Below are 12,470 nucleotides of genomic sequence, written 5' to 3' on the forward strand. Positions count from 1 at the left end.
AGGTATCACTTACATGATATGAGGAAAAAGATGTGTCCCTGGACTGGAGACTTGAGCAGTGTTTCCTTACAGAGCTTTCTGACACTGAGTGCCAATCCAGGAAGGGTATGGGGAGAGCAGGCATTTCTGTGCTAGGGGGTCCTGGTGTTTTATGAAGGCAGATCTGATGCGGAATCACGTGGGAAGCTACAGGCAGAGGGGCATTCAAGGCACATGCTTTTGGGAGTTACTCTGTTGAACTACTGCTACAAAGCCGAGTGAGACAACAACATTTGCAGTATTTCTCCTCATAAACTGAAATAACTGAAGGACATACTTCACAGGAAGTACTGAAGTCTTTTTCTTACACAGTTCTGAGCCTGTCTTTCCTGGCAGAAGGGAACATCTGGGTACTTTGATGCAGAACTGTGCAGAGATGGCAAAGCTGTGTCCAAACAATTATGCTCTCAAACTGGAAGGTGCATATATTTATCAGCTGTACTAAGCCCTGTATCAGAGTGAAGGATAATGCTTTGGCTCTATTTCATAAACGTTCCAACCTTTTCAGAACAGGTAAAGAAATGTCTATAGTGGTCCTGTGTTGTATCTCACACGCATCCACAAGGAGAGGTGAATGGTTGGATGCATCAAAGCAATGTCTTTGACACGGCTCTTTGACACTGGTGCTATGGTTAGATTCAATGATGGCAGCACTGGATTTATGGGAGCCTTCACCTACATAACACAGTTATGATTCATCTCATGCTGAATGTTTTGCTGTTGTTTTCCCTCAACAGAAGATTAACCTGGAGTTCTATATTGACATCCATGCCCACTCCACCATGATGAATGGCTTCATGTATGGGAACATCTTTGAAGACGAGGAAAGATTTCAGCGACAAGCTATTTTTCCCAAGCTACTCTGTCAGAATGCCGAAGACTTCTCTTATGTAAGCAACGTTTCTTTGTTTTTTTCCTAACTCATTTTTAGTGAAAAATCTCTGGCTTAATTGGATTGCGTGAATTTTATTTTAATATGAATAGAAGGCTACTTTAATTTTTTTGCAGTTATTAGCTACCATCTTCCCTCTTACCTTATCCAAAAGTGGTAAGTTGTGATCCTGTGTACTGTCATTAAACGCAAGAACAGAAGCAGGTTCTTCATCCTCAGTATTATAAGCTTTGGTTCTGAATTATTGGAACACTTAGTTTTTATCAAATCTTTTGACTTTTGATGATTCAGATCAGCCTTATTCTTTCATTTTTCACATTATATTGGCAATTTTTTTTTTACTTGTACACTTAAAATAATACTATAACAGCAAATAGACGTAAAGATAATAAAATAAAAGGTTAAATAATTTTCTGTTGAATGTTGTGTTGAGGGCAATGTCTGCTTTTGAAATTCTTTGACATTACCATGGAAAACTGTTCTACAAGAAAATCTGCAATTGCTCAATACATGTCTTGTAACTTGGAAGAAAGTATGTCTGCCAGTATCTCTGGATATTGGAAATAAATGGTAAACTGTAAATGAGTTGGAAAGGGGCATACAGTTTTAGAGAAGGTTTCCAACAGAGTAGAACAGATCCCCTTCACACACATTAGTTGCAGTAGCTCTGCAGCAGTCAGTAGATTGAAGGCTCTGGTCCAGCGTGTGGCAACTTGGTGTTCAGGTACGGCATCTTGGTCTTTTCCAGAGCCTCTTTCGTGCATCAGGTTTTCTTGAAAGCTGTGCGAGTAGAACACGCAATGCCCAAGCCTGTCTGCAACTGCTTGTTTGCTTCTCCTGGCACACATTATACACCTGTGGAGCTGCCAGCCAAGTGTCTTCTATGCAACTATCCCTTGCTCTGTTTCAGTCTATGCACTCCAGGTTTCCTTAAGTGGACAGTTTTTCCAGTAGAATGTTTGATGTCCCATTTTGCTTTGACTAGGATAAGGAATATTCAGAAATGTATCTCAACCAAGGCCACGGGAACTTCCAGCCGTGAGCTATGAGAAGGAAAGTGGATGATATTTCACAGCTATATAATAGGAACAAGCTCAGTTAATTACTTGGGAATCCTGCACCAAGCAGAGAAGAGCACGAGAACCTACTTTTTGAGTCCTAATTTTATGTCTGTTATGTTCTTAACCCTCTTTGCTATTTTTCCAGTCTCCGCTGTCCCCTTTCTGCTTATACTTCACCTTCATGGTACTGAGAAATAAACCTATGTCTTCTCTCAAAGATAGGGACAGCTGGGGCATAGTGCCTGCCTCCTCTGCAGTGCCATCCCATCCAGCTCGTGGCAGAGGTGGGGAGTGGAGCAGGATAAGGACCCTGCAGCATTCCATGTGTTTAGCTCTAGAGAAACAAAATCTAAAAACAGATACAAAAGCAGACGAGTCTGCACATTTCCCTTTTCTTCTTGGGATCAGCAGTGGCAGCTGGCTGCATAATGCATGGGAGGGTGTGTGGCTGCGTTTGCTTCCTCTGTTGCCTCATAGTATTGTTTAACCATTGTCAGTGTGTTTTGGGAGTTTGGGGGACTGCTGCAGTACAAAGCTTTCTGTGGTCAGTCACTGCAGGGGCTTCTCGGAAAACTGTCCACAGTGCAGAAGACAGAATCCATACTAAAAAAGGAGGGACAGCAGCTGCATCTGTTCCCAGATGTGTGGAGCTTGGGGAAAAGGGAGTTGGGTTCAAGGAACAGCCTGTTGCTGTTCGAGAAGACCTCAGTGATTGAGTTTCTTATCTGCACCTGGTTGTTTCAAAAACACATTATAGATAAGGGGGCATTCACAGATCATAGCAATGAAAACCTGCAATTGAGAGAGGTTTAGAAATTTTGTGCTCAAGTGTGGGATTTCTCTCTGTTACTGTGGGAGATTAAGTGTTCGTCTCAGCGCAACCCTCGGTTGACAAAGGGAAAATCTTTGAGAAAATGATGTAGGAAATAGAAGCCAATAGCTAAATAAACAGCACAGCCTCTACCCTTTGACTCTCAATCTCCTTTCTGTGGAAGCTGGCTGTAGAAGCGTATGTTGTCGTCCAGTGGACCACAGTTTGACCTAGGTGCTGCCAGCACTCAGTACATTGAGCTTTCATCCTACCAGCCTCTTGAGACAAGAAGCTTTTCCCCTGCCATCCACCCAATTTATGCTTCTCGGGGCAGCTGAGGGGATAGAACTGTTTGGAAAAGGAGACCACCACAAAGTGTCCGACCTGTGAAATGAGGAGTGACTGTTACTGCTGTCTCCAAGAGGGAAAGTCTCTGCTCTCTTGTTTTCAGCTTCAGCCATGGGGGTGATGTGACTGGTTGAAATATCAGAGATGATGTTTGCTGCATGGAAGAGAGGAAAGGAGTCCAGAGCATCCTGCATTTAAAAAGGGGGGGGAAGTGTTGAAGATTAAAAATAGTGCATGTAAATATGTCCTATTGACTGCTCAAGGAAAGGGGGGAAGGGCAGTGTTAACACTACCAGGCTGGTGTTTGAAAGTGTGGGAATGGACCACTGTTGTTGCTAATTAATTTTCCAAAGCTTCAGGAGGTCTCATTTACATTGTACGCTGCTGTGGCCATTTGTTGGGATTATAATACTTCAACAGCAGCACTTCAAGTGAAAACTGGCGGCTGCATGATGTGTTGTCCATAATTGACTAGCTCCATGTCTTCACACAGCACAGAGACAATGTTCCATTATGTTATCCATTGACAGTATCATTGAAAAGATTACTCTCCTTAAAGCATCTGTCAACCTTGATTGATTTACAAGGGACAAAGAACTGAAAAGGTTTGAAGTGCGGGTACAATTTTTGCCACCGTTTAGCATACATAATGGTTCTCCTTTGATGTCAAAAGCTCATCTTCTATTAATAATGCAGAGGGCTTTTGAATGCAGGCTACTTGTATGGAGTTCCACACTAATAACCTACTTGCTGTGAAATGGGATTCACTTTGGAGAAGCAGTCATTTGTCTGGGTTTTACATGTTCGGAATGAATCCTGACTCAAAGGGATTTCTTTCAGTGCTCCACATGATTGCAGCTGAGCCCGGCACGAGTTAGGGAAAGCAGGCAAATCCTAGCCTGCTCCTCCAGCCGAGGATCTGGCAGAAATCACGCAGCCAGACGCAAAGGAGCATGAACAACAAGCCTAAGATGATCAATGCGATCAAATGCCTTGTGCCGTTTTGTCTGGCAACCTTCTATTAATATACTTTAGGGTGCATTTCATGCCTGGACTGCTTTCTTCACCTGTCATTTCCAATAGGCCTTTTTATTTAAATGACAGCATCCAAGGGAGATTGGTGATTAGAGTAGGGGATGGAATGGGGATTTGCGCCTGCATGCCTGTGTTAGGACCAAAGGCAAGTTGCCAGTGTCTCTGTACTCTTATCTGTTGAGCAGAATGCTTAACCTCACAGTACTCAGGAAGGCTGACTGTGGTTTGCAGGTAAAAATTGTGAAAGGAACCAGAAATTCTTCATTTGTACATAACTTCAGAGGCAGAGGCTTGCCTTCTGTGTAGTTGTCAGCAAGTGAAGACGAAAGTGAAAGGAGAGCTCAGAAATTTTGCTCCCAAATAAATACATGAGATGTTCTTGGGCAGCTGTCTGGGGGGAAAGGACAAATTCTGCAAGCAAAACATTCTATACTTTCAATGTTTAAGAAGGATATTTTTAAACATTGGGGGGTAAATATAATCTGTGTGAAAGTTCTAACAGTAAGAGCTGGCATGCTCTTTTGAAAGGCTGACTCACTGGCTTTTAGGAGCAGCTGTTGACACCATGTCTGAGTGCCTTACACATCAGCCATGGCTAGGAGTTGTTGCAGTATTTGGAGGGGTGTTCTTCATTTGACCTTTCTTGTTCTGGAGAGTGGATTAATCATAACGACCAGACACAAGCACTTGAGCATTTCAAGAACCTGCTAGTCTTAGGGGTGGCTAATTTTGACCTTCATGACAGTATGAGAGTAGCCCATCTGTTCTCTCTGGTTCATTTAAAAGAAACAACCACAGCCATTCTTGGACGGCTTTATCACTTTGTAAAGATTGCTTTTCTTTGCAGTTAAAAGACTGGCCAGAGGTGCTTGGCTTAATCTTGTTGGCTTTTTCTTTTTTCGTTGGACTCTGAACCGGTGGTGCTTGGGATAACTTTGAGTTCTCATTTCATTTTCTTGCACTCAATCTCCCAGAGCACCTTTCTTAAAAATACTGTTTGTCATCCTTTGTGTGTCATGGTTAGCCAAAGACCCTGATTAAAAACTTGGGGTCCTGGGTAACCACTGAGAATGTCCACAACCCCAAGAGCTTCCAGTCATGTTGGGAAAGAAGCAGAGAGTGGGTAGGAAGTGACATGCTTGAGGAAATCTGAGAATAAAACCTAGGTCTCCAAAGTGCCAGTCTGTTTTTTTTCGTCTGCAGTTCCCTGTGGTTTATACCACGCTGTGCACTCAACAGTGAAGTCTCTGAAGAGCAACCCACACTGTTTCCTTTAGGGGAACGTGTTAACCTCAGTGACATCACACTGTGACCTAAATATGAGAAAATTCAGATATGGAGTGATTTTCTCTAGTACCTTTTGTGGTGTTTTTCTGTTTGGTTGGTTTATTTTGGCTTTTTTTAGCCTGGATATCTAAAATCGAGCAACCAAGGAAAATACTTTAATCTGTCTGTGTTTTCTATTGTTTTCCTTTTACCAACATACTCCTTGCTCATTCTGCTCTTTTCCACAGCACCCCCCTCATCCATCCAAGCTTTCTTAAAGAAGATGTGTTCGTTCCAGCAACCTTCCTCTCATCTGCCCATGGCAGCTTGCAGGGCTGTTATCACTTATTCCTTTTAGTCTTGTGATCTCTATTACTGATCCCACTGCATTTTGGGCGATATCTGAAGGCAGTGCTGGCACAAGTGCCTGAGGGAGTAATAACAGCTCATGAACACTGAAAAAGCAAATCCCAATAATCTGTTCTGAAATAAAGAACCAGATTGTGTTACATGTGTCTGGCCAGGGAAGTGGGAGCAGTGAGGAAGTTGCACAGGCCTAGGATTCATCTCGAAGTAAAATCCATACTCGCTTGTACCACCATTTCCTAGGTGCCCCTCTGCTGGTTTGGCAAAAAGACCCTTATCCCAGAAAGGCAAAAACTGTTGCATTCAGGTAGGGTTTGTTAACATCGTGTAAGCTTAACAAATCCACTCAGAAATCTCTTAAAACCTGAGCACAACAAATGTTCCGACTTTCTTTTTTGTTGTCTTGTACCAGGGCATTTCCAGGAAGACAAATGCAGCTATTATATGCTTTAGCATCCCCCTGGGATGCATTTCTGCTCACTGCTTCTTGGACATGTTGCTCCATAAGTTCATTTATATATTTATTTATTTATCCTGGAGGCTGGGTGAGGGGAAGGAGGAAATGTGTTTCTGGTGGAACAGGGAAGAGATTGTAAAGCCTGTGCTTCTAAGCGTTATAGGTTTTGGTTTCACAATAACTCTGCCCTCTGGAGAGTCACAGGTAAATGAAACTGCTCCATTACATCGTGCTGAACCAGTCCACCCCTCTTTTTATACAGGGGGTTGAATTAATTTGTATTGCAAAGAAATTGAAAAGGAGGGAGAAAAAGGTGTTGGAGTAAATGGATTTTCTCTCAGTACTTTCTTGCTGTGGTGTTTGCACATATAGGAGTTGACAGTCCCTTCTTCATCCCCACATAGGCAGGAATTTTGAATATCCACAGAGGAAACAAGTTTTCATAGCAATTTTATGGTGTATTTTCAAAAACCATCATTACTCTTACCTAATGTCAAGAAGGTGGGAGCAGGTGACAGCCTCCCAGAGTAGCACAAATGAAAGCAGCACCTTTACATTCAAATGCAAGTTACCTCTCTTGCAGAGCACTGGGAATTTCGCTCAGCTGAGACCAACTGCTGTGAAGGAGAGGTAGAAATTTGGTTAAGAACTGGACACCCATGCCCCACTCAGGATCTCTTTAACTATGTGATATTTCAACATATGCAGAATGCAAGTCTGGTTCAGAGATCTGTTCTGGAGCAGTGAGAGAGCCCAGGAGAAGTTTGAGCAATGGGCTGTACTGACTTGGTCTGGGAGCAGTGTACATCTTGCTGCACCCCCTTAGAGGGGCTGTAATCTCCTGATTTAGACATACAAGTGAGCAGAACATCTCTTTGCCACACAGAAACCCACTTTTTCTGCAGACTATTCAGAGAAATGGCATGCATGATGGTTGTATTTCCCTTTCTGCTTCTTATTGTCCTAAGTTTCTGTCATTTCTATAAATGATTATGAAAGCACTCCCAGGAGACCACACACATGCTCATAAAACTATTGTACAGAGAAGCATTGCAGGCTATTGCTAGAGGCTATTTTATTGTATATTTTGAGGAAACGTCTCGTTTTCTGCTGACAAATAGGGAAACTGAGAACTCCAGAGACAGAAGTTATTTTCTAAATGGTGTGATTATTCTGTAGAGCTTAGACTAGGAAATGCCAGCTTTGGTGCCTTTGGGGGGAAGGATGTGCTCTGAGAAGCAGAGCTTGCTATTAGGGAAAAACAAGAGGGCAGAAAAAGCAGATCTTTTCTTCATTATTCACCTGAAGAATTTCCATTTTTGTATATCACTGGTCACAGCTTGGGCTAGTTCTTTAAAAGGAGCTAAGTTCCAGACTAATTCTCTGGTTTACTGGTTTGTGCATATGTTAATGATTGAGTAGGTGACATTGTCACCTGTGGCTAAGTGCACTTCTGGTGACAGGGAGAAGCCGACTCACTGAAGAAGGAGCTGAGAGGACTTGAGGAACTACCTTTTGGGAAGTACACTCTGTGTATGTGTGTGCACGTTTGGGGTGGCAGTACCTCTTGGCAAGAAGAGCTCCAGCTGAGGTTTGCTTTGAGAACAGGGTGAAATCTGCCTCCTTCTCTCGCCTTTTCTGAGTGAGTTATGATGGGCTGCTCAGCTCTGTAGGGGAGCCCTTGATGGACTTTGCGAAGGTCTCAGGTAAGGCCACTGCCACCTTCCTTTGGCTGCAGGGTGTTGTTTGAAAAGCTTTCTTGGAAGAGCTGCTGTTGTGGTTTGGATTCCAGTTGCATTAGCTGCTGTTGGTGAAGCCAGCAAACTCCATAAGCATCTTCATTGCTGTAGCACTCAGGGAGGCAGGAGCTGAGTACATTTTCGGTACAGGGGAAAATGAATTCTGTGGAATGTGAAACACAGGCCAAATCCCTGCACCGGTGCTGCCAGTGTAACTGGTACAACGTGCAGAGACAGGCAGGGGGATGCAAAGACCTCCATCAGGCCTGGTGCTGTATGTCAGAGCACGGTTATTAGTGAGGAGTGGGAAAAAAATCTCAGTTCTCGCAGGTCAACAGCTGAAACCCTGAACCATGAAGTGCAGTTGCTTTTCAAACTACGGAATTTCCAAAAAGGGAGCTAATGTAGTAGTTTTGAGTTTGAGGCATAAACTGAGAGCTTATAAAGCTCCCTCCTTCCAAACCCTCTGCTAATGACCATGCAAATATGTGTTTTTATCAGCAAACTTAAGCAGGCATGACTGAAAGACACTCGGGAGGGATGGGGAAGGGGAAAGATCTGGTATTCCTTCACTACACATTAAAGGGATAATGAAGCCCCTCAGGGAGCAAATGTGTGTGTGGTGACAAAGTACCTTTAAACTGTTATTTCTCTAAGGATAATTGCTCTTTAAAGGCTGACAATGTGGTGCTAGGCAGGTTGTGTTCATGGTATTCCCACAATGTGATGCTGCCTTTAAGAAAGCATGATTGCTGTCTACTTTCCCCTGAGCAGGAGAAAGGAGACAAGAAGAGTCAGGTAGTAGAATGGCAAAATCCTCAGGATTTGAGGCTCTTTGGTCTTCAGGTTTCAGATTCAAGCTTTTCTCTCCCATGTTCTTAGAACAAGTCAAATGGTTTCAAATCTCTTCTGCATGCCTTTCCTCAGATTTCTGCAAATCAAATTCAAGTTTGCAGAATATTTCCTTGTTAAACTCAAAGTTTGCTGCCCACCTCAGTGCTTCCTACCAGGCACAGAAGTTATGAAAAAGAAAATGCTGTCAACCGCAGAGCCATCAGTGGGTGAATGAGCCATTTTCACAGGAATATCAGTCCAATCTGGCTGTCCTAGGATCTGGAAAAATTCCAAGTAATGAGATCCCTCTGTGAAATGATCTTGATCTTTTCAAAACCTCCTCTTCCCAAGTTTCAGTAAGCACAAATGATTTTTATATTAAACACGTTTTCTTCCTGTACATCAGAATCATGGCGAAGCCACAAGGTGAGATGAATTAGGGGGTAATTTTGCGGTCTGTTCCTATTTCATCACTCCGCTGCTCCCAGAATCCTTCCTCTTTGCCTGCTACCTGCCTCAGATCAGATTTCTCGCTTTGGGATTTTTTGTCTTTTCTTTCTTTTTTTTTTTTTCTTTTTGTTAATAATCCCATCTACATTTCAGAGGCCGGCTGCAGCTTTTTTTTTGTAAAATAAATTAGAAGAAGGCTGGCTGATAGCAGCCTCCCAAATGCCATGATTTCCAAGTCTCCAGACCTAGTTGGCATGGAGTTGATAGTCTATCACAAAAACCACTAACACATATGCTTTCCAGGCTATTAAGAGAGTTAATGGAGCTGGCGAGAGGTGGGTGTGAGGAGAAAGTTGTTGGCTTTTGAAGTGAGAAGTTCCCTCAGTGCTTCCAGAGAAGTAAGGAGATAAGTTTTGCTTGTAAGACAGCTTGATGGGCTACCAGCTGCGAGAATGGCAGGGTCAAAACAGTGACTGCTGGGCACACCGTGGCAGTAATTAGCTCTACTCACATGAGGAAAGTGAGCTGCCAGTGGCACCCCTCTTATAGCTCCCTGTGGAGGGCCAAACAGAAGTGTCACAATTTGTAATATTGCTATTTACAGTCTTCCGTGGCAAAGATTTCAAAACCAGTGCATTTCTGTGCTCTCTTTCTAACTCTTGCAGACCAATAAAGCATCCTAGAAAATGAAAGTAAGTTATAGCTGATACTGTAAAACTTTTCACCGAGATGGATTTGACATTGTCTGGGCTCCAGTCCATTTCCCAACGGCACATCTATTCTTCCTTGATGACAAGTGTGTCATTCTTTTTTTCTAGAGCACTAACTACTAACTTTTTTATTATCACTTTTTTGCTACGCTAGGGCAGTGAGTTGAGGGCTCATAGAGGTCAGAACTGCTTGAGGAAAAAAAGCTTGCTCTTCAGGTATAAGAGCAGCGTCAGCAGATAACTCTGGTGAGGTTGTAATTGACTCCTGATTACACTTGGCCATTGCTGGTACTGCTAGGTGAAGAACATGAAGAAGAAATCTGTATGCATAATCCCAGTTTACTCCAGTAGGTAAAGTGCCTTTTTGCTGAACTGCAGAATGAACAAAATGTTGGCAGTTTTTCTGGTTTTGGGGTGGGATTTTTAGAAATAGTGAGCCTCAGTTGTCAAATACAGCTGATCTTCCAATGAAAATGGCATAGGGTGACCCAGCGTATTTTTAATTATGTGTGGTAATGCAAAACCATTCTATAATCACGAATCCTCTTAGTGTTTATTGTCCCTGCTCTTCTCAAGGAAAGATTTCTGACATAATTCTCTGATTCTTAAACATATTACCTTCTCCTGTAAAACACTTCTTCGACCTACATCATCATCTACCTATATCAGAAAATGGCAAGCTGCTTTATTCTCAGTTTCATGCAGATCTCTGTGAGGACAAATGACCTTCTGGGAAACATTCATGTGCACACTACAGCTCAAGTTTTTGAAGATACGTGCAGTTTGCTACTTCCTTCCACAGACACATAAACAATCATGTTACACTAGATGTGAAGAGCTGGTAAAACCTATCTGTTAGATTTCAGGAACCTCCTAGATCTTGCTACTTCAGAATTTCATCTTTCTCAATCTGTTAAAGCCTGTAACCAGATTTCTGTCTGGTTGACAACTATTCTCTTTAATTACTTTCTGAGTTATTTGGACTTTGTTTCCTTGTTGGTTTGGAGAAACACCTTAGAATTAATCGTAAGTGATGTGCAGTCCCTAGATTCCATGCTAGGAGACTGACTGCCATTGTCCTTGATACCTTGATCCTTTTTCTTCCTAATGTGTTGAGCAATTGCAGAAGATGACAAAGATTAATCCCCCCACAAGTCCTGTATGAGAAAGTACTTTTTTGTACCGTGTCCCTTTGCCCTGCCATCAGTGCAAGGCAGAAATGAAGATCCCATCCATCACTGGCTGGACACCGAACCTGCTGGACATTTTAGCACTTTTTGGCATCTCTTCTTCCACTGAACATTGGACCCAGATTTACTGGGTTTTGCCTCCAGTTTTTCCTTTTGTGCAACCTGTGGTTTTCCAATGCTGTAGCAAGACAAATCCCCTGTGAAGTCATGCATACATGGAGGAGAACTGTTCCAACCAGTGGAAGCTCCCACCAAGCAAAACCACTCAGAATCCAAGTACATCAGTATGCCAAAGGGTGAACTTGGGCAAATCCAGTCTCAGGTGTGTGAGAAATGTGCCGGTCTCCCTCTTTGTCCTTTGGAGCCTCTCTTGTGATAGATTGATACAGGCATGCAGAAACAATCAGGAAACTGCCTGCCCTTACTTTGTGAGTATGGACTGCCCAGGGCATTCATTTCAATAGCTGTTAGCAGGACAATGGGGCAGTGCTGAGAAACCAAGAGCATACCCCAGCCATATGGGCGCTGCCTAAGCTGTTGACCTTGTAAGCCAGCCACCGGGGCCAGGGGGTTGAATTCATTGAGGAGAGACACCATGTAGCAGAGAGTGTCCTTACCAGCCAAGAGACAAGACTGCCCTGGAGACAGGAGTTCTGGCACATTGAGAGGTCTGACCAAGGGCCAAGATTTTTTTTTGGCTTCGAGACCACTCCGGGAAAAACGTGCAATTTTTTTTCTTATTTCCTTCCATGCATCTCTTTGCTGCAATTTCTGAATACTGTCCAATTTGTTTACAAATCTTTGTGCTGCCTGGCTGTTCACTTACATCCCCAATGGGGAAACCAGTCATACAGAAGGTATTCAGCACAGCATGGGGAGGAGGAATGAAATCTGGTAGGAGGATCTAGGGAAACTGTCACTAATGCCGAGATGTAGAGAGAGGGTCAGCATTCCTTGAGGCTCCTGTGCTTCTTCCCACCATAAAGTGGGGGAATCTGTCACCCTTCCTGCTCTGCTCCTTTAACACTTGATTCTTTTTATTTGATACCTCCTAATCCTGTAGATAGCTATTTGTTCACTGAATTTTCTCACACGAGCTGGGAAGCAGAGTCCTTCTGTGAGCTTTTCTGTATCTGTGTGTTTTAAAAACGAATTACTGTTGATTTTATACAAACATCCCTATTTAAGAACTTCAAAGTCTTTGGTGTTTCCCCCACCCTCTAGACTTTGTACTTTTTGCTGTTGCTGTTGTTGACACTCCCATGCGGTTCA

The 12,470-nt window shown here is 43.0% G+C and overlaps 1 protein-coding gene across 1 annotated transcript in view; it reads left to right on the forward strand.

Moving 5' to 3' along the window:
- Window positions 1–12,470, forward strand: part of AGBL4 (ATP/GTP binding protein-like 4) — a gene marked incomplete at both ends in the record, with an annotated part of 69,961 nt that overhangs the window by 53,546 nt on the left and 3,945 nt on the right. Inside the window, one exon of the mRNA XM_010137973.1 lies at window positions 777–929. Within this exon, the coding sequence (XP_010136275.1) occupies window positions 777–929 (153 nt within the window). The remainder of the gene's footprint in view (window positions 1–776; window positions 930–12,470) is intronic.

The sequence above is a fragment of the Buceros rhinoceros genome, unplaced genomic scaffold, assembly GCF_000710305.1.
Source record: "Buceros rhinoceros silvestris isolate BGI_N320 unplaced genomic scaffold, ASM71030v1 scaffold8146, whole genome shotgun sequence".
Taxonomy (NCBI): domain Eukaryota; kingdom Metazoa; phylum Chordata; class Aves; order Bucerotiformes; family Bucerotidae; genus Buceros; species Buceros rhinoceros.